General features: G+C 38.4%; 1 protein-coding gene across 1 annotated transcript; it reads left to right on the top strand.

Moving 5' to 3' along the window:
• Positions 1-693: 693 nt before the first annotated feature.
• Positions 694-1632, top strand: LOC133799809 (uncharacterized). Its single transcript, XM_062237802.1, has one exon. It carries the CDS (start codon positions 694-696, stop codon positions 1630-1632), a length of 939 nt encoding a protein of 312 aa, XP_062093786.1.
• The last annotated feature ends 20381 nt before the right edge of the window (positions 1633-22013 follow it).

Below are 22013 nucleotides of genomic sequence, written 5' to 3'. Positions count from 1 at the left end.
ATTAATTTGTCCTAGTGCACGAGTTAATTGTATTGAGAAATAAGAAATTGCAAAACTTAAGTTCTTTATAGATTTATTAGGTCGCATTTTTGCATGCACTAAACAAGTGATACTCTAACCTTATTTATAGGCAGTTGAGAGGATTAAGCTCATTAGTGTCTGATTAGAATAAAATTCTGTTAATGGGTTTAAGCTTATTATTTTGGTTTTAGTATCATTGAACCTTATAATTCTATATATTTAATTATTTTAAATTTGAATTTATAGTAGGATTTTCTAAAGTTTTTTGGTTTTTTTATTTTTATTTTACTTTAATAATTAAATTTGTTTCATGAATAATAATTTTAGTATTTATTCCTTAAAAAAGAAAATTTTAAAATTTTTGTTAAATGATTTTTAATTTTTTTTATTAGATTTTAAATAAATTTTTAATATTTGAATGAATTTTTTAAATAAAAAAATAAAAAAAATAATGGCATGTACCAAGTAAAGACTTACACATATGTGTCTATCTGACACTTAAATTAAACACATTTATAAAAAAAAAAAATATCCATGTAATAGAGTAGGATAAGAAACACTTATACTAATATCCTACTCTATACGTGCATCGAATACATGTTTTTTGTACCATAACTCTATCATACCCTATAACTACAATTCAAGGGCTAATTAAGTATATTATTTTTCTCAATGAAGTATAATCCATCGTCTACTTGTTCGAAAGATAATAGAGAAATGATGGATAAAAGTTGGATTTTCCAAAAGAATAGATTATCAGTGGAGTATTTTGATGGACTTAAGAGTTTTATTAAGTTATCAACTTTGCATTTAAATGGTGAAAATAAGATTCAATGTCCATGTGTTTCATGTATGAACTTATATTATCATGACTTAGAGACAATTGAGCATCATGTATTCGTAAAAGGATTTTATACCAAATATCTTATGTGGGAGTTTCACGGGGAAGATATCACAGAAGTAAACGAAGATCAAGAAGAAGTAGAATCAAACAATGAAGAAGACATACCATATGACAGCGATGATGATGAAGACAATGACGATATGAGACCAACATTAGAAGATTTAGCTAGTCAATATCATAGGAAGAGTGATTTTGTGAACCTTGGAGATTCAAATGAGCACAATGATGAAAGGAATACATTGCCTGACTTATTTGCAGAAGCAGAAAAGGAGTTATACTTTGGATGTACAACGTTCTCAATCTTAACATTTATTTTTAATCTAATGCACATTGAAGTGATGTGTGGTTGGAGTAACAAATCATTTGATTTGTTGCTCGACTTACTTTCGAAAGCATTTCCCAAAGACAATAGAATTCCACGATCTTATTATGACGCTAAGAAAATGTTGCGTGATCTTGGTTTAGGGTACGAAACTATTCATGTATGTGAGTATGATTGTGCTTTATTTTGGAAAGAGAATAAAAATGCTGAAAAATGTCCTATATGTGGTCATGAACGATACAAACTCCAAGGAACTAAAGGCAAGAAGATCCCACACAAAAAGATGCAATATTTTCCTATAACTCCACGACTACAGAGACTTTTTATGTCACGCCATACATCATCTGATATGAGGTGGCATAAGGAAGAACGTGTTGATACATAAGGTGTACTTAGACACCCAGCAGATGCAGAGGTTTGGAAGGATTTTGATAGACAATATCCAGATTTTGCAAAAGAATCTAGAAATGTAAGGCTTGGATTTGCAACAGTTGGGTTCAATCCATTCGGTGATTTATCAAACTCGTACAGTATGTGGCCAGTGTTACTAATGCCATATAACATGCCGCCATGGAGATGCATGAAACGAGAATTCTTAATGATGGCATTATTGATTCCGGAACGTCGTGCTCCAGGAAAAGACATAGATATCTATTTACAACCTCTGATCGATGAGCTGAAAGAACTATGGGAAAATGGTGTACGTGCTTTTGATATTATTGGTAAAGAATATTTTACAATTCGTGCAGCAATATTGTGGACGATCCATGATTTTCCAGCATATGGTAATGTATCTGGGTATAGCACTCAAGGTTATAAAGCTTGTCCTGTTTGTGAAGATGACACATCTTCATTTCGAATAAGAGGAAAAACATGTTTCATGGGTCATCGTCGATATTTGTGTCCGAACCACCAATGGCGCAATGATATGGAGTACGATGGTACAATCGAACGGCGTTCACCTCCAAGAATTTTAACAGGAGATGAAATCCTAGATAAATTAAAAGGTGTATGGAAATGTAGGGCAGGTAAAAATGATAAGATCATTAAGGATGATAAGCAACAAATGAAGGCTGCATGTTATGAAAATAACACGAACTGGAGGCGAAAAAGTATTTTTTGGGAGTTAGAATATTGGCCTAAATTAAAACTAAGACATGATTTAGATGTGATGCATATTGAGAAAAATATATGTGATAGTGTAGTTGGTACAATATTTAGTATTGATGGGAAGTCTAAAGATACTGAAAAGGAAAGACTTGATTTACAAGATTTAAATATTCGTAAGCAGCTACACATGAAAAAGAAGGGCAACAAATGGTTCAAACCAGTAGCATGCTATACATTATCAGCGAAGGAACGACAAGAATTTTGTACGTTCATAAAGTCCGTAAAATTTCCTGATGGATATGCTGCAAATATTTCTCGGAATGTTAACATGAAAGATGGAAAGTTATTTGGGTTGAAAAGTCATGATTGTCATATTTTATTATAGAGGTCGTTACCTATTGGTTTAAGGCCATATTTGAAAAAGAAAGTAATGGATGCTATTGCTGAGGTGTTGTTATTCTTCAAAAAGCTATGTGCGAGGACATTATATGTGAAAGACTTAGACAAATTGGAAAAGGGCGTTGTACTCACGCTGTGTAAATTAGAAAGTATCTTTCCTCCTGCCTTCTTTGATGTGATGGTTCATCTTATGGTTCACTTGCCATTAGAAGCTAAGTTAGGTGGTCCATTACAAATGCGATGGATGTATTCAATCGAAAGGTAACAAAATCTATAACTTAAGTTTAAAAAATTAAATAATCATTGAATACAATTCTTTATTACTATATATTGAAAACATAATTAATTTCAGGGAATTAGGTCATTTGAAAAAATATGTGAAAAACAAAGCTTGACTTGAAGGTTCTATTGCAGAAGGATACATTATTACTGAGGCACTAAACTTTTGTTCAATGTATATTCGTGGAATGGAAACACGCTTTAATCGTCCTGAGCGCAATCCTGATTACCTTGGAATTAGAAAAAAATCGACACTGTCAATATTCAACATGCCTACAAGACCATTTGGAAGACAATCATCCATCACACCAACTCAAGATCAACGAACCCAAGTTCAATGGTACATTTTGAGTAATTGTCCTAAGTTGGAACCATATTTAACGTAAGTTTATAATTTTATTTTTTAAATTCTAAAAACATTTAGGTTTTAGCATAAAAATAATCTTTCATAGTACTTATTGTGGACACAGAGAACATAGATTATTCTTACAATCTCAAGGAATTCTGGATATCAATCAAGTGCAAAAAAATGAATTTTCAACATGGTTTGAAAATAAAGTAAGTTTAAATATCAATGTTTGATATTCTAAATTTTTTATTTGTCTTGATCTTACATTTATAATTTTATCTGCCATCACAGATAAAAAAAATGAATGAAACAATATCTGGTAAAGCACAGGAAGATTTGTATGCAATTGCAATGCAACCAAGTTTTTTGGTTTGTACATATGCTGGTTGTATGGTTAATGGAGTTCGATACCATACAAAAAGTCGAGATGAAAGACTTTTAACTCAAAACTACGGTGTTCACGTTGAAGCAGAATATGATGGAAATATATGTGATTTTTATGGTGTCATCAATGAAATTTGGGAAGTACATTACCTCTATTTGAACAAAGTTATATTGTTCAAATGCTCTTGGTACAATACCAATGGAAGTGATAGAATGTACTCTTAATATAACTTTACTAGTATCAACATCAACTCAGAATGGTTTGAAGATGAACCATTTGTTCTTGCCAATCAAGTAAGTTTGGTTTTTTATTTGGATGACATTAAAAAAAGTAAAGATAATAAAGATTGGAAAGTGGTACAAAAAGTAAATCATCGTCACATCTGGGATATACCATCAAAGCCAATGGATGGTGAAGTTGATGATGAAGATCCAACTATCAATAGTTCTAAAGCATATCAAGAAGAATCTTTGAATGACATTGGCGTGAATTTTGATTCAAAGACAAATGATACTAATCTTATTCGGGATGATATTGAAGATATAGAATGTGATAATCATCAATTGTTCAATGAACTTCAAATAAATCATAATGATCAAGTTCAAAGTGATATAAACAGTGACGATACCGATGAAGAAGCTTTACTCGATGATTCTGAAGATATAACTTTGAGTGATGAAATTGATTAAGTATAAAGTGTGTTATTATTTTTATTTTTTGTAAAGTTTTGAATATGCAAATTTATTATATGCTAATAAAAAATTTATATTTTTTAGATTTTTAATCATGACAAATGAGAAGTCTCTCGATCCACCAATAACTACTTGAAGGGTGTTTGGCCGTAAGAGGACGCATATTAACTCTTCATCATCTACACAGTCTCCTCCTCGTTTGCCATGTTCTTCCAATGATGATTCAATAACACCATTAAATGATGAAACACAAGTCCTTAGAAGGTATAAATGGTTTATGTACAACTTATGATAATATGATAATATATACATTAAAAATTTATGAAAATAGTTATGATTATAAGTAATATAACAATTATTTGACAGAATCAAGGAAGAGAACTCGTGGCCCTACTCGTGGGGATGGTGTCAGACGCTTATTAAAGGATGATGCAAGTAAGTTAAAGATTTCCTATAAAAAAGGTGAACTTCGAGTTCATGGGACGCATGCCACTGCATTTGCGAACATTGTTGGTGTAAATGTACGCCATCATGCTCCACTTCAGTATAGTGGATGGGCTAAAGTTCCTCCAGAAGATAAGAAAGTCGTATATGCTCGTATCATGGTATGTTTATGTTACCATACTTATTTTATAATATTTTTTGCATGACAATTTATTTTTTGAAATTATTTTTGTAGGATGTATTCGAGATGGATTTTAAAAAAGATCCATATCTTGAAACTATTTGCAATCACTATTGTTCAGAGCAGTATAAAGATTATCGTAATAATTGTCATAGAGAGTACAAGAATATCATCAAAGAAGGTAAGAATCCATTAGAAAATCGGCCTGTGAAATTGGTGCTAAGAGATGAAGATTGGCAATGGATGTGTAATAAATGTTTCTCTAATGAAGAATGGAAAGTATCCTACATTTCTTGAATTATTTGTACACATTTCATAATTTTTAATTCTTAAAACTCACATGAAAAGTATTTTGTAGAAAAGTCAATTGCATGGTCAAAAAATAGATCAAGTGTTTCTTTTATGCATTCTGGTGGAACTAAGTCATTTATTCAATATTTACATGAGGAGGTAAACATATATTTGGCATAATATCATTGTAATTTTATTATATTTAATGTTATTTATTATTTAAATGCATTACAGAAATCAAAACAAATAATGGATGGCAAAGTACAACAAGAAACAATGAAGTTTGGAGAGATTGAAATGTTTCAAAAAACTCATTGTACAATTAAGAATGAGTGGACCCACAGAATAGCCGAGGACAAATATGAATGTTCGACTTTTAAAAATTATGAATTTTTACCTTCTAAATTTTGTAAAACTATTACACTATTATTTTGTTGTTATTGTAGAAGGAAATGGTAGAGTTACGAAAAGAGAAACTCATTCAATTTGAAGATGGATTGTTACTAGTAGTGGATGAGGCTGCTATATACAGGCAAGTTTTAGGCGAAGAAAAATATGGTTGGATACGAGGTTTTGGTCCTATACCCGGAAAGAAGATGTCAACCCAGTTATCATCCAAACGTGAAGAGATTGAAGATGAACGTTTGAAGAAACTAGAGAAAATCGTTGAAGATTTTAAAAACGAACAAAATAACAACATTGCGAGAATTGTTCAAGAGAATATGGAGGAGTTCTACGAATCACAACAAAGTCGATTATTTGAACAAAGAGCATTAGAGTCACAAATTACACCTCCTCCATCAATGGTTTCATTAAATTTTAAATTTTAAATTTTAAATCCAATATTACATATAATTTATGATGTTTTTTTCTAATCAATTATTAATTTCATATTTTGTTTCAGAATAAACAACATAGTCTTTCACTGCAACTGGAGCCATGTAAAGGAAAAGATCAACCTTCTTCTTCACAAACTCTCGGTACATCCTCCACAAGTTTAAAGGAAGTGCAAAAATCTCCAATTCAATTTGAGATGCCCATGGATGCTCCAAAGAGTGTAAAAGCTGTATTACTAGTTGTTCGACTTTATGAACCTTCACACACATTTCGTATTGCCATGGACCCAGAAATTTTGGATAGTGATCAATACTTATTTATTTCACCTGAAGATGTGATTCACCTTGGCACCATGACAGAGATTGGAGCTCCTTATATAAAATTTTGGATCAGGTAAAAAAGAAATACCTTGCACATAATTCTCATGCACAAAATAACATTATTTTCTTACAAATTCAATTGTAATATTTAGGATCTTACATCGAAAGTTGGAAAAAGCAAATCGAGCACAATATTTTCGTTTCTTTCATCCAACTTTGGCTTTGGATTCGTGTCAAACACAAAATGCAATATCAATGGCAAATCGCTTGGAAGACACAGAAACAGGATAATTTTGGTTGCTTCTTATTCATATTGGGTAAGATTTATTTATTTATTTAACTAATTACATTATCAATATCTTAATTTATATACAATATCGTATTTTATGGTCATCAGATATCATTGGATGCTAGTAATAATTGATCCATTGCGTGATACATGTTATTGGCTTGATCCAATTAGACAACCCCCAGGAAACGAAATTAAAAGTCTAATGGCAATGTAAGTTAAATAGTGATATGGATTAGTCTTATTTAATTTTTACTTTAAATTTATTATTAAATATTTTATTTTTTTATTAGGGCTTTTGATTACTACAATACCTCCAAAAATAGGCAACCAAAAGAGATTACATGGAAATCTATAAAGGTAAGTTATAAAATAATATCACATAATATATATTACATTTGATAGTTACATTAAAATATTACAATATAATATTGTATTGAAAATTTAAATTATCAATATCTTTTAATCTTGTCATTTACATTTTATGAATTTGTGCAGTGTCCTCAACAACCATCGAATATTGAGTGTGGATATTATGTAATGACATAAATGCGTGACTTTTGCATGAATTCTAGACCTATCAATTAGTTAACTTCTCATGTAAGATGTATATAAATACTATTGAAATAGAATATTTTGTTATTATATTATACAATTGACTAATATTCATTATTACTTACATTTATTTATTACAGTGCAAAGAGAAGATGAAAGATTACACAAAATAAAATATTGATCAAATTCGAGTGGAGTGGGCTGAAGAATTCATAGAATTGGTTGACTAATGCCAATTAGCAATATTATAGTTCCTTCCCCAATTTTCATTTTCAAAAGTTGTATCCAAAGATTTTTGTGGTTCTAGTTTTTTATTTATTTTGAATAGTTTTATAGTCACTATGCTCTTTTTTCCCCCAAGAGGCATTTTCCCATTGGATTTTCCATTTTGCGTTTTTTAACTGAGGCTTGCCATAGGTTCAATGCAATATCTTTGTTTTAGGAAAGTTATATGCATCCCTATACATGGCTTACGTAGTTTCTTACTTTTATTTTCCTTCGAGTTTGTTATTGTACTTATGATATTTTTAATTTTATCTTTCGATTTTGTCCATATACATTTAGTTAGTTTTTTTTACCTTGATCTTATTTTTTAAAAAATAAAATTATTTTACGAATTAAAATATTATTAATTTGTTGAGAGTCCATAACACAATCTAAATTTAATTACTTTATGTTTGGTATTCTTATATATTTTTTACATTATAATTTTTATTGTGTACTTTCTCTACCAATACTTTTGTAGCAAAAATACTACTACTAGAAATATTTTATTTACTAGTGCCAAAATATGATATAATTTATTAGCAATAAATTTATTTCTACTACCAAAGAATTGATCACTAAATAGGAAAAAAACAAAGATAAAATCATATAAAATGCATCAATTTTATATTTGGTGCTAATATTTAATTTTAGCTACCAAAAAATATTGGTAGCTGACAATATAAATATGCTACCAAATATTTTGGTAGCAAACGTATTTAGTATCATTTAATTATAATTTGCTACTAAATCATTTTGCTACCAAAATTTAGTAGCAAATTTATTCATTGGTGCCAATAATATTAGCTACAAAAGAACATTGGTAGCTGAAAATATAAATATGCTACCAAAATATTTGGTAGCAGTAATATCTGGTATTGTATGATTAGAATTTACTACTAAATCATTTTGCTACCAAAAATACTTGGTAGCTAAAACTTTTGTAGCTAAAAACATGATTTCTTGTAGTGAGGGGGCGTCATGCTAGAGGGGTCGCAGACCAAGTTTGAGATTGAACGAAGACCATCTACCCATGAAAGTCCTGACCCGAGGGGAGATCACCTCAAAAATTGCAAAAAGGGTCTCAAAAGTAGACGCTTGCAAAAAGGGTCTCAAAAGTAGATGCCTGCAAAAAGGGTCTCAAAAGTAGACGCCTACAAAAAGGGGTCTCAAAAGTAGACGCTTACAAAAAGGGTCTCAAAAGTAGATGCCTGCAAAAAGGGTCTCAAAAGTAGACGCTTACGAAAAAGGGTCTCAAAAGTAGACGCCTACAAAAAGGGGTCTCAAAAGTAGACACTTGAAAAAAGGGTCTCAAAAGTAGACGCCTGCAAAAATGGTCTCAAAAGTAGACGCTTACGAAAAGGGGTCTCAAAAGTAGACGCTTGCAAAAAGGGTCTCAAAAGTAGACGCCTGTAAAAGGGTCTCAAAAGTAGATGCTTGCAAAAAGGGTCTCAAAAGTAGACGCCTGCAAAAAGGGGTCTCAAAAGTAGACGCTCGCAAAAAGGGTCTCAAAAGTAGATGCCTGCAAAAAGGGTCTCAAAAGTAGACACTTAAAAAAAGGGGTCTCAAAAGTAGATGCTTGCAAAAAGGGTCTCAAAATTAGAAGCCTGCAAAAAGGGTCTCAAAAGTAGACGCTTGCAAAAAGGGTCTCGAAAGTAGACGCCTGGAAAAAGGGTCTCAAAAGTAGACACTTGCAAAAAGAGTCTCAAAGTAGACGCTTGCAAAAAGGGTCTCAAAGTAGATGCTTCCAAAAAGGGTCTCAAAGAAGACGCTTGCAAAAAGGGTCTCAAAGAAGACGCTTGCAAAAATAGTACTATGCCTAATGACGAGAAGGACGCTTCTCGAAAAAAATAATAAGCGCGCACAAAATTATATAAAAGGATAACTAGAACCCAAGGGGTCAACATATCTTTATAGATACAATCAAGGTGCACCAAAGAGAGACCTATTAAAACCCCCTTTTGTGTGGGCTCCAAAGGACCTCGAGCATGATAAATACAAAAATATATATAATAATAATAAATAAAAAGAAAGAGAAGAGTTTACAAGAATGCCTAAAGGCCTCCCTATAGACTGGGGGGCAAGTGTGGATACCAAAAATCCACCAAGAAAAAAAAAGGATTTTAGTCCTTTATTGAAGTGAACAGCTAAGGGGCACTGAAGGCGCCAAGTACGCTATAGAGTTAGAAGGTCATCACATGCCCCCAAGAAGCCGCATATTTGCAAGACCCTAGGCCTCATAAAGTCACTTTATGCCAAATAAGGGACAAGGATTCCACACCGGTAAAAAATTGACAAGCAATCAAGTCCAAACTCCTATAAGGCCCACTCGCGTCGCAAGACCCTCACACAAGGCATCAAATTCCTTGCGCCTAGGTCTTGTGAAGGGCCTTGGCCATGCCCAGTGCCTTGCGCCACCTGCGCCTCGCGAGATGGCACGCCCCCATGCACCACGCACCTCGCGAGATGGCATGCCCCCACGCACCAGGCACCTCACGCCACCAGTGCCTCGCGAGATGATACACCTCCGCACACCCAGGTGCCTCACACCACCTGCGCCTCGCGAGATGACATGCCTCCGTGCACCCACGTGCCTCGCACCACCTGCGCCTTGCGAGATGACATGCCTCTGCACACCTAGGCGCCTCGCGAGATGGCACGCCCCCACGCACCAGGCTCCTCGCGCCACCTGCGCCTCGCGAGATGGCATGCCCCCACGCACCAAGCGCCTCGCGCCACCTGCACCTCGTGAGATGACACACCTCCGCGCACCCAGGTGCGTCGCGCCCACCAGCGCCTCGCACCCCTCAGCGCCTCGCACACATCAGCGCCTTGCGCCCCTCAACGCCTCGCGCCCATCAGCGCCCCACAGCGCCCTGCGCCCCTCAGCATCTCGCGCCCATCAGGGCCTCGCGCCCCTCAGCGCCTCGTGCCTAAATTTTCCCTCTAAAAACTCATAGGAAAAATGACCAAAAAGAAGAAAAAGATGAAGATAATTGAGAGGTTTTGAAAGTGTATAATTTGTGGTATGGTAACCTCCCCCAAAATTAGCACACCCAAATGGTCTTCAAAACTCCCTATTTATAGCCAAAATGAGAATATTAAAATAATCAATTTAAATTAATTAAATTGATTAAATTAATTAAATTAATAATAATATGGCAAATAGGGGTAAATTATAGGATATAAGGATGATATTTTGGGGTAAAATGTGTAGAAAAGTTTGGGTAAAAAATTGGTATTTTTGGACAATGGGGACAAGGGGACAATATATGTTTTTGTTGGGCTAAAAAAAAAGGGAAAAAGTGGCCATTAGCAGCTGTGGGTAGGGGGTCTTCGGTTGGGCCTGGGTGTTGGGTCTTCGACTGGGCTGAGTGCTGGCCCGTGTGGTGGAGAAGTTGCTCCGGATGGCCTAGGTGCAAGGAATTGGCTGGCTAGGCGTCAAGGCTGGGGACAGCTGATGGAGGCATTATGCATTGGGTGCTTGCTGAAGGAAGGGTGCTAGTTGGTGGAGCAAGAGACAGATGATGGACGTGGGCTTCAGGAGATGCTGAAGGAGAGAAACGGGCTGGGCCTGGTTGGAGGCAGCTGTGCATTTGGAAAAATCCCATTTTTTCTTCTTTTCTTTTCTTTGAAAATACCACTTTTTCCTTCATTTTCATTGCTTTTCAAGAGAAAATAAAATACAACAAATTCCCTATAAAACAAACATAAATTAAATTAAAACTAAATATTTTCAATAATAAATTATACAATAAAAGTTTCATGAAAATATTAATTAAAACTTAATTTACCTAACATTTAAGCTCAAAAGTTCAACTTTTTAATTCTAATCTTAACACTACTAACTTCAAAAAATTAAACTACAACATTTTATAATAAAATAACTATAAAAACACACAAAAATATATAAAATCAAAATAAACCGAATAAAATCAAAATTACTTTAAAACTTAATAAATCAATTAAAAACTGAAGAATTAAGCAACAATTAGCACATAAAAAATGGTAAAATAACTCTATTTTGTAGAGTTATCAGCCAAGATCCAAGCTGCCCAACCACCACTGAAATATAAGACCCCAAAACTTCCTACATACACTGGGACGGAAGACCCAATACGACATATTGGGAAGTTCGAGGATCAGATGGAGTTACTCGGTGTGGAACATGACTATAGGTGATTTGTTTTCCCTACCACTCTCTCTGATTCAGATCAGGAATGGTATTGGAAATTCAAACCTGGATCCATCACTTCCTTGGAGCAGTTTAGGAAGGAATTCTGCAAAGTCCTTAGTGTCGGGCGGATTCAACCAGTTTATGCCAATGAGTTAGCTGACATCAAGCAAGGGAAAAATGAATCTATGAAAGACTACATTCAGAGATTCATGAGAGAGGCAAACCAAGCGGCCATGGTAGGAGGAAGAAAAGTTTGTTGCCATCTCGGCAGGAATAATTTATCGTAGTCCCTTGTGGGATAGTATACACGGAAACCCTATCAACACCTTGCAAGAGTTCCTAGACTGAGCCAAAAAATACATGAAGGTAGATGATGCTATCATAAAGGAAGAAAAAGGCATAAACCATCCGACCACTGTCAAGATGGATAAAAATGGCGCAAACCCTCAGGGCGGCTGTGGGGGCAATGGTAAGAAGAGGAATACCTAAAGGGCCGAGCAAGGTGGAGAGAAGAAAGCTAAGTCGGCACCCGCCGACAAACAAGCTAAACATCAACCCTACCAGCCCAGGTTCACCAATTATACCATCCTGACAACATCAAGGGCTGAGATTTACTTGGCAACATACCAGGAGGCACCATATCGAAAGCCACCACCCTTGCCCTCAGAAGAAAAGAAGGACAAGAATACATTTTCTTGTTTCCATAATGATTATGGGCACGACACAAATGAGTGCAAACAATTGAAGGATGAGATAGATTTTCTTCTCCGATCAGGAAAACTCTCGAGGTATCGAGGCAAGACCGAGACCCCAAGTAGGAATCCCGAATTCTGAAGGCAGAGGAGTCCACCACTTGAGCTGGAAGCTGTAGACTTCACAATGGATACCATATGTGGAGGACCTCACATAGCAGGCAACAGTAACAATACTCGTGAAAGATATGCAAGGACCCTCAGACATGAAGTTCCCCACCAACGCAGGGCAAGGATGCGTACAAGGTAACCAAAGGGAGGAACGAGAATGCTACAATGCGTTAGTAGCCAAGGGAAAGAAAGGACCATGCGTAAACAACATGTAATGCGAAGAGGGTGAAAGAACCAATGAGGCTATCAACATGCAAGTTGACATTGAGAGAAACATTCTACTGGAGTCGAAGGCTCCTTTTAACAAAGATTTGTTATTATTTGCAAGTTTCCCAAAGCGAGGGAAATGACATCGATCCTCGCTTTGGGGATGACGTCATTGGGGTAGGACCAGTCGAAGATCTTGATGAAGTCCTACTAGATGACGAGGACCTGACTAGAGTAATCAAAGTCGGGAAGGAGTTAAAGGTGGAAATCAAAGCACTATTGGTGGAGTTTTTGGAGAAAAACCAGGATGTCTTTGCCAGGTCACATAAGGACATGGTTGGAATTTCTCCATCTGTAATAAGTCATGTCCTCAATCCAGACAAGAACTACCCACCAGTGCAATAAAAAAGGAGACTGCTTGACAAAGACAAATCTCAAGCCCTGATGGTGGAGGTCGAGCGGCTCAGGGAAAACTGTTTTATAAGGGAGGCCTACTACCCTGATTGGGTATCGAACCCCGTGTTTGTCCCAAAACCAAACGGGAAGTGGAGGACCTGCGTGGACTTCACAGATCTGAACAACGCCTGCCCCAAAGACTTCTTCCCATTACCCAAAATAGACCAACTGGTTGATGCAACGACAAGACATGAAATACTCTCATTCATGGATGCATATTTCGTGTATAATCAAATAAGTATCCACCCTCCCGACGAGGAACATACCAACTTCTGGACAGACAAGGGATCGTACTGTTATAAGGTGATGCCATTCGACTTGAAGAACGCAGGAGCCACCTACCAGCATTTAGTGAGTGGCATTTTCCGAGACTTGATCAGCAAAAATATGTAGGTATACGTCGATGACATGTTGGTCAAGTCCAAAGAAGATGGAGGGAATGTTCAAGACTTGGAGGAATGCTTTGCAATACTTAGAAATTATAGCATGAAGCTAAACCCTCTCAAGTGCTCCGTTTGGAGTTGGTTCTGGTAAGTTTCTCGGATACATAGTCAATTCACGTGGAATCGAGGCTAACCTCGAGAAGAGCAAAGCATTGATCGACATGAAGTCACCTACAACAATCATAGAAGTGCAAAGCTTAACCGGGAGAATAGCTGCCCTTAGTAGGTTCATATCAAAGTCTACGGACAAGTGTGTTCCTTTCTTTAACTTACTGAGGTGCAGCAAGAAGATCCAATGGACCGAGGAGTGTGAGAAGGCTTTCCAAGCCCTAAAGGAACACCTCGCCCAACCTCCTGTCCTAGCAAAGCCAATATATGGTGAAGTATTATTCATCTATTTGGCAATCACCGAGCATGCAATCAGTGCTGCTTTGATAAAGGAAGAGAACAAGGTACAACACCCTGTATACTATATCATAAAAGGGCTAGTAGGTACGGAGTCTAGGTATCCCCCACTTGAAAAACTAGCCTACTGTTTAGTAATCACCTCTCGAAAGCTGCGTCCATATTTCCAAGCTCACTTGATCCGAGTCCTGATAGATCAACCGCTAAGACAGGTTCTTCAGAAACCAGAGCCCTTGGGATGATTACTCAAAGTGGGCAATGAAACTAGGACAGTTCGTTATCACTTATCATTCAAGGACAGCGATAAAAGGACAAGCAATGGCTGACTTCATAGTCGAAGGCACCAACCTTGAAGACACTTCCGACCAGTCGGAGAGTGGATATACCAAGAAGGGAGAAGATACTCTTGTGTGGAAGCTATATGTTAATAGAGTATCCAATGAACATAACTCAGGCGTAGGAATCATACAGATCACTCCGAAGAATCATCGAATCTATTGCGCTCTCAGATTTGGATTCAATGCTTCAAATAACGAGGCTGAGTACGAGGCATTATTAACAGAATTACGCTTGTCTTGGGATTTGCATGCACAGTCCCTGGTGATATTCAGTGATTCTTAGCTAGTAGTGTACCAGGTACTAGGGGAGTATTAAGCCAAGGGACTTAGGATGGTTCAGTACCTAAACAAGGTGAAGGACTTGTGGACACAGTTCAAGAGATACTCGATTACACAAGTCCCGATGGAGCAGAATGCCAACGCTGATGCCTTAGCCAAACTTACAAGTGCCAAAGATGCAGACACCTTAAATGTTGTTCCCGTTGAATACTTGGTAGAAAGAAGCATAACTGAGCAGAAGGAACTTCCTATTGAGTTAGGAAATACATAGATGACCCTTATTATTAACTATCTTAACCAAGGAGTAGTACCCACCGATCGGAACAAAGCAAGGAAGTTGGTGAGACAAGCTGCACGGTATATGATAATCAAAGGGGTACTGTACCAATGAGGGTACTCCCTACCACTGCTAAGGTGCGTTACACCCGACCAGTCAAATTTGTTAATGACCGAGGACACGAAGGGTTTTGTAGAGATCACGCTGGGGGGCAGAGCCTATCGAAGAAAATCCTGAGGCAAGGATACTTCTGTCCAACGATAAATGAAGACTCGATGGAGTATGTTAGAAGATGCCACAAGTGTCAAATGTTCTCCAAGATACCCCGAACGGCACCTAACGAATTAACACAGATGCAGAGCCCTTGGCCTTTCGCTGTATGGGGGATCGACCTAATCGGAAAGCTACCCATGGGAAGGGGAGGAGTCCAATTTGATGTTGTAGCTGTGGTCTACTTCACCAAATGGATTGAAGCAGAACCGCTCGCCACCATAACCTCGAAGAAATTCCTAGACTTTGTGGTGAAGAATATCATATGTCGAGTTGGCCTACCGAGGAAGATAGTCTACAACAATGGGACTCAATTCAATAGTGATATGTTCACCAAATTTTCTACAAGGCATGGAATCACAAAGAGCTTTTCCTTGGTAGCACACCCCCATGCTAATGGCCAAGTAGAAGCAGTGAACAAGACTATCAAAGACACTCTAAAGAAACACCTTGAACAAGCCAAAGGAGCCTGGCAATAATTACTTCTTGAGGTCCTATGGTCACATTGAACGATGGCGCAAATGGTGACAAGACATACGCCATTCTCTTTGGCGTTTGGATTTGAAGCCATGTTGCCAGTTGAACTCACTCCCCCATCACATAGACGAGAGACATACGATCAGGGGAGGAACCATCAACTAATAGAAGAATCACTCGATTTAATTGAAGAAAGATGAGAAAAGGCAAGTCTTAGAGTAGCAGCACATCAACAAAAAGTGGCCAGATACTTCAACTCGAAAATGAAAGATTGAAAATTTCAAGTTGGGGGCTTAGTACTTAGGAGGGTGTTCCTGAATACTAAAGACACTACGGCAGGAGTACAAGGACCTAACTGGGAAGGGCCATACCTTGTGGAAGAGGTGATCCCACCAGGGACGTACAAGATAGCTCGACTGAATTGAGAGCTACTAAAAAACTACGGGAATGGCGAACACCTCCGCCGGTACTATCAGTGAAGACTGATCAGCAGCAACACAAGTTTTAATGTGAAAATGTAGTATTTATGAATAATCTATGTAACAGCCATTGTGCTTCAATGAATGAATTTAATTTCTAATGTTTCTATAGTTCTTTAAATTTATTTAGATAAGGAACTTGTCCTTTAGACCTGTCAACCCCATCGGATCATGTTCGATCTTGGTCCTTGAGGGACCTATCAGACCATAAGATCCATACGAGAGACAGGTCCTAGGACTTTGTCGCCCAAACATTAGATCATGTTCGATTCTAATCCTTGAGGGACCTATTGGCCCATAAGATCCATACGAGAAACAGGTCATAGGATCTTGTCGCCCAAAGATTGGATCATGTTCGATTCTGGACCTTAAGGGACCTATCGGCCCATAAGGTCCATACGAGAGACGGGTCCTAGGACCTTGCCGCCAACTTATTGGAACATGTTCGATTCTGGTTCTTGAGGGACCTATCGGCCCATAAGATCCATACGAGAGACAGATCTTAGGACCTTGTCGCCAACTTATTGGATCATGTTTGATTCGGTTCCTTGAGGGATCTACCGGCCCATAAGATCCATACGAGAGACAGGTCCTAGGACCTTGTCACCAACTTATTGGATCAAGTTTGATTCTGGTCCTTGAGGGACCTATCGGCCCATCAGATCCATATGAGAGACAAGTCCTAGGACCTCATCGCCAACTTGTTTGATCATGTTTGATTCTGGTCCTTGAGGGACCTTTTGGCCCATAAGATCCACACGAGAGACAGGTCCTAGGACCTTGTTGCCCAAACATTGGATCATGTTCGATTTTGGTCCTTGAGGGACCTATCAACCCATAAGATCCAAACAAGAGACTGGTCCGAGGACCATGTCACCAACTACTTGATCACGTTCGATCTTGGTTCTTGAGGAAATTATCGACCTATACGATCAACAAAAGAGACTAGTCCGAGGACCAGTCGCCATTATCGGATCATAATCGAATCTGGTCCTTGAGGGACCAATCAATAATTTGATCTAAGACTTGTTATAGGCTCGATTAGCCCATCTAAACCCGATTGGTCCAACTTAGACATTTCTATCTATAATCATTATAATGAGTACACGAGAGATTACGTAGATCGTGATCGACACTTGCTACATAATCTGCTTCTGTGTATAGGTATCATTACTACTAAGTATGAAACCATCACCCATCTACCAATGAGGGACAAGCAATTGCTACTTGCATCATTGGATGAAAAGGATAGTACTATGTGTCTAAATGCTCGAAGCAAGGAATGGTCAAGTAGCAAGTGACCAAGGCTTTTAAACCCATGATCACTTGGGGGGCATATAGTACATACCGATCGGGTTATACATGAGCAATTAGGGTGTGACCTTAAGTACTAAGCAAGCTCAAGTTTTTCTAGGACATTTGTTCAACATATGTTCCGAAAGTGCAAAAAAAAATAACAAAAAGGTATTGGTACAGAGACTCCTAACCATGTCCCTTATAGGTTGGTCGGCCTATCACCCATGGGGTGGTCGACCTAACCATTTTGTTCATGGTACTTGGTGAAGTACTATACTACTCACATTACCGTGGTTGTTGGCATGAAAAACGTAAAAGAGCAAGGTTAGTATGGCATGCAAATACATGTGTTCAGAGTATACTGATACCTGAACCCATAAGGGTTGAGTTGATATACCTAGTAAGCATTGGAAATAAAAAATTTCAATCAATACATTGAGTACTCATAACAAAAAGGCCTAAAGGCATAAAATTTCATATGAAAATACAATCAAGTGCAAGGTGCCCCACCAATGGCATGAGAGGAAAAAAAGAATAAAAGACCAAGAAGATGAACTAAGGCGAGGTGTATCATTTGAAAGACTACTCTGAGCCTTGGCAGCCTCACAAGCCAGACATTTCCTAAGCTCCTTCGCTCGCGTCTTCTCAGGGAGGAAATCCATGGTTAGATAATTGTTGATCTTCCAGATCAAGTAGAAGCAAGAGAAGGTTGTCTCTAAATACTCCCCTCGAGCCTTGTCCTGAGCAGCTTTAATCTCTTGCTCCTTCTCGACAATTGGTCCATGTCGGAAATCAGCTTCTCTTTCTCAGTTTCAGATTGTTGGAGCTGATCGGCAAGTTCCCTCTCCATCTGGGTTATCTTGGAAGTCAACTCGATCACTTCTTTTTGTTTGAGCTCCACAGTACTACGAAGGGTGTTGATCCCTTCAAGGCAATGTCAGCATCCCTAGAGTTGAGAATGCACCTAAGGGCCAGTACCTCTTGGCGGACGTCTTCAAGCTCAGAGAGAAGGTTGGAGAGCGTAGAAGTACACTATACAGACCGATCACGAACATGAGAGACCAGCATCAATGCCTGCAAAAAACATACAACTGTTAGATAAATGGCAAAACACAAGCTAAATAGACAAGTAAGGAACTGTAACGACCCAAATTTTCTAATAAGGCTTAGGGCCTTGATTAGTGTGCCTGGAGGGCAATAAGTGCATTACGATTATAATATGTGAATATGTGATAGAGATGCATGTTTAGTTGAATTAAATATGCATGTGGGCCCCGTTTAGATATTAGGGGCATGTTTGTAATTTTAGCCCATTGAGGGTATAAATAAGATATGCTTGTGATATATTTGTGTAGCACGATCCAAGACAGTCCTAGGGAGCCGTTAGCCAGGAAGTCACAACGGGGTTGAATATCTGACTCGCGGCAGGTCGAGGGTTATTTCGGGTATTAGATGTCTTATGGGGTTATCAGGTGGTGGAAATAAATATATGGAGATATATTTGAGGTTAGAATGTTTAGGAGGGAATATTGGGAAAATTTACAATTTTGCCCTCGGGGACGTTTTTCGTACCCCAAGCCTTGAGGTAACCACATAGATTTAAGTTAAATAAAACAAAATATAGGAAACCCCTAGACTTTTTCTGAACCGACCCACTCCCTCTCCTTTGCAGCTGGTTTTAGGTTTAATATTAGAGTTTTGTATGTTGAAGGGATGAAGATTCAACTTTGATTTTTATAAGGTTTTTGGCTTGAGTTTTTGTTGGGTTTTGCTGTTGAATATGTAGTATAACCTCTATGATAATTAGTTAGGATTGTTGGCTTGATTTTGGGGATAATTGGACGGGTTTTTTAGGTGAAAATAATGAGTTTTTCTGGACTCGAGGGGTCGGGCTGCGGCCCCCTTGATCTTGGGGCGTCTAGAATTGGAGGCGCGGCGCGGCGCGTGTGGGCTATTTTGATGCAAGGCCTCGAGTTGAGCTAGGGGCCGCGGCATGAGTCCCTAGGGCCGTGGCACTTAGTGCATTTTTAGGTTCTAGAGGAGTTTAAGGCTCTGGAATTCAATAGTTAAGGCTCGAGATGGATTTTATCACCCGGATTGATAGAATTCAAGGTTTCGGAGACTAGAATTATGACTCAAAGCTATTTAATGGATTAGAACTTGATGTATGAATATTGTTAATGCATTGTGACTAGGGTTTTGGTGAGGTTCGGACTAGGGAACTGTGCTCGGGACATCGGTGCTTAGAAAGCTCGGGTCACAGGTGAGAAAACTATTGTTCCCATAGAGCTTGTGTTGCAAGGTTTGGCCCTATATGATTGAGTTGCAGGGCTTGGCCCTATATGACTATGTTGCGGGGCATGGCCCTTTGATTGAATTTATATGTGTTTAGATTTCTGCTTAGGTATATCATATGTGTATGTAAATGATGGAATGGCAAAGGCCAGGAACGACGAAGGCTGGGAACGGCGAAGGCCGGTAACGGCAAGGGGACGGGTGCAGCGTTTAGCACGCAGAGTACGAGCTGCCGGGGTGAGACCCTAAGGGATACCTACGATATCCTTACGGTTTAGACCACGAACCCAGGGCCTGGTAAAGCGCCTGGGACAGCATGGTCGTACATGTAAGACCTGGTGTTGGCTTGATTTTATAATAAGTGTTTGATATGCGTTTATTATCTTCTTGTGAGGGTTTTCTTGTTGGGCTTCGGCTCACGGGTGCTCTATGGTGCAGGTAAAAGAAAAAGAAGAGTCGATCAACCTTGAGTATGGCGAGTGGGACGAGCGGCGCGTTCATGTCCGGTCTGTCTGGCTGCCACGGCCAGGGGTGTTTTTGGGAGATGTTTGTACAAAACCTGAATTTTTTCGTTTAGTCGACTCTAATTATATTTTGAGTTGTAAATACTTCTAAAGAATGTTTTTTTGGGATCCCAAATGTTAAATTTTTTATAAATTTTCAATGAAAGGTTTATTCTCAAGTTTATGACTCTAATTATGATTTAATTACACTTTTGTCTTAAACCTCGACTAGCGAGTAATTGCACATTTTAAACTCAATTAGTAACGGCTCTAAGGCAGTAGGGCATTACAGGAATGGTATAGAACTCACACTCTTAATGTCTAAGAGTGACTTCATAAGAATGGTGTTCAGGTCCTCATTCTTGATCCCATTAAAGGTTGTTGCTGTTTGCTTCAGATGGGATGCTCAATCCATGAGGGTGCTTAAGTTCCGTATAGCAGACTGATGTGGCTCAGATAAAGGGGAGGGCGTAGAGTAGAAGGCACCCACATCATTGATAGTAAAAGGAAATTGTGTAGTAAAAGATGGCTCAACCTCTACAACAGGGCTAGACGCCAAAGGAGTCGGAGGAGACACCTTAAGAGGAACTTCCATGACCGACTCAGCCTCGACCCTGGCCCTTTTTGCCACTCGAATAGAAGGACTGGCCTCGACGGGAGTCAACCTCTACTGGGTATGGACAAAACCAAAGATGTCTGAGACTACAAAAAGAGATCAAATGTTAGATGGATATTAAGTACTGATGAACCATAGAATAAAAGTGATAAAGTATCGAACCTTCTGAATGTGATTCGAGTTCGAATGCAGCTTCATCAAAGTCGTCTAAAGCAAGCGATGAATACGCAGCAGATGCACCCACCTCATCACCCTCATGTACGGCTAATACTGGCAAAGAGGACACCTCCTCGACATGAATGGGTCCCGGGGAGTCTATGGCTATCACAGGCTCGGAACCATCATCATTAGGAACATCTGATATGGTAGGAGGAAATAGCCCTACCTTCCTAAGGTTCTCCGGTGTAACAAGGGTCTTGACATTCTTTTCCTCATGGGTCATGGCAATCAGTGCATTGGCCCTAACAATCATGCCTTGGGTCGAGACTGATCTATAAAAGGTCCCAACGTGCTTAAACATGGAGAAGTTGGCCTTTGCATCCTTGGTAAAGAAATAGTTATCAGCATATCTAAATGCCTTGCTATTTCTAGAGATCTCTTCCAAAAAGGTGTTAGTACCCTCGCTCATATAATGGTGGAAGTGGAAGTATCCTGAGTTGCGCTAAGAAGGATTTTTCTTCAGGTCAAATAGATAGTGGATTAGGAGCCAATTGAGAAGAACTAATACAAAAGTAGTCTGCTGCACTTCGGAAGTACAGATGAAGAGGAAGTAGAGCCCCAGACCTAACGGTGGAGCGTGTCCAAGTGCACATACCCAAATGGGGATCCTTAGCTCTGTCATTTGGACAAGGGATAATGATGGAAACCCTGGAGAGGTCAAAAGTCTTCCTCAAATTCTTTACCTTCTCCTCAGTCATGTCAAAGGCAGCCCCCTTGAACCAAACAACCTCATAATCAGCAGGGTGAGGCTTCTCAACCGGTTTCCATATG

Source organism: Humulus lupulus, chromosome 9 (genome assembly GCF_963169125.1).
Source record: "Humulus lupulus chromosome 9, drHumLupu1.1, whole genome shotgun sequence".
Taxonomy (NCBI): Eukaryota; Viridiplantae; Streptophyta; class Magnoliopsida; order Rosales; family Cannabaceae; genus Humulus; species Humulus lupulus.
This window is presented reverse-complemented; position numbering and strand designations above follow the sequence as displayed.

What these genes read in the sequence shown, in the direction of transcription:
- LOC133799809 (XM_062237802.1), top strand. Translation starts at nt 694, where the DNA reads ATGAAGTATAATCCATCGTCTACTTGTTCGAAAGATAATAGAGAAATG.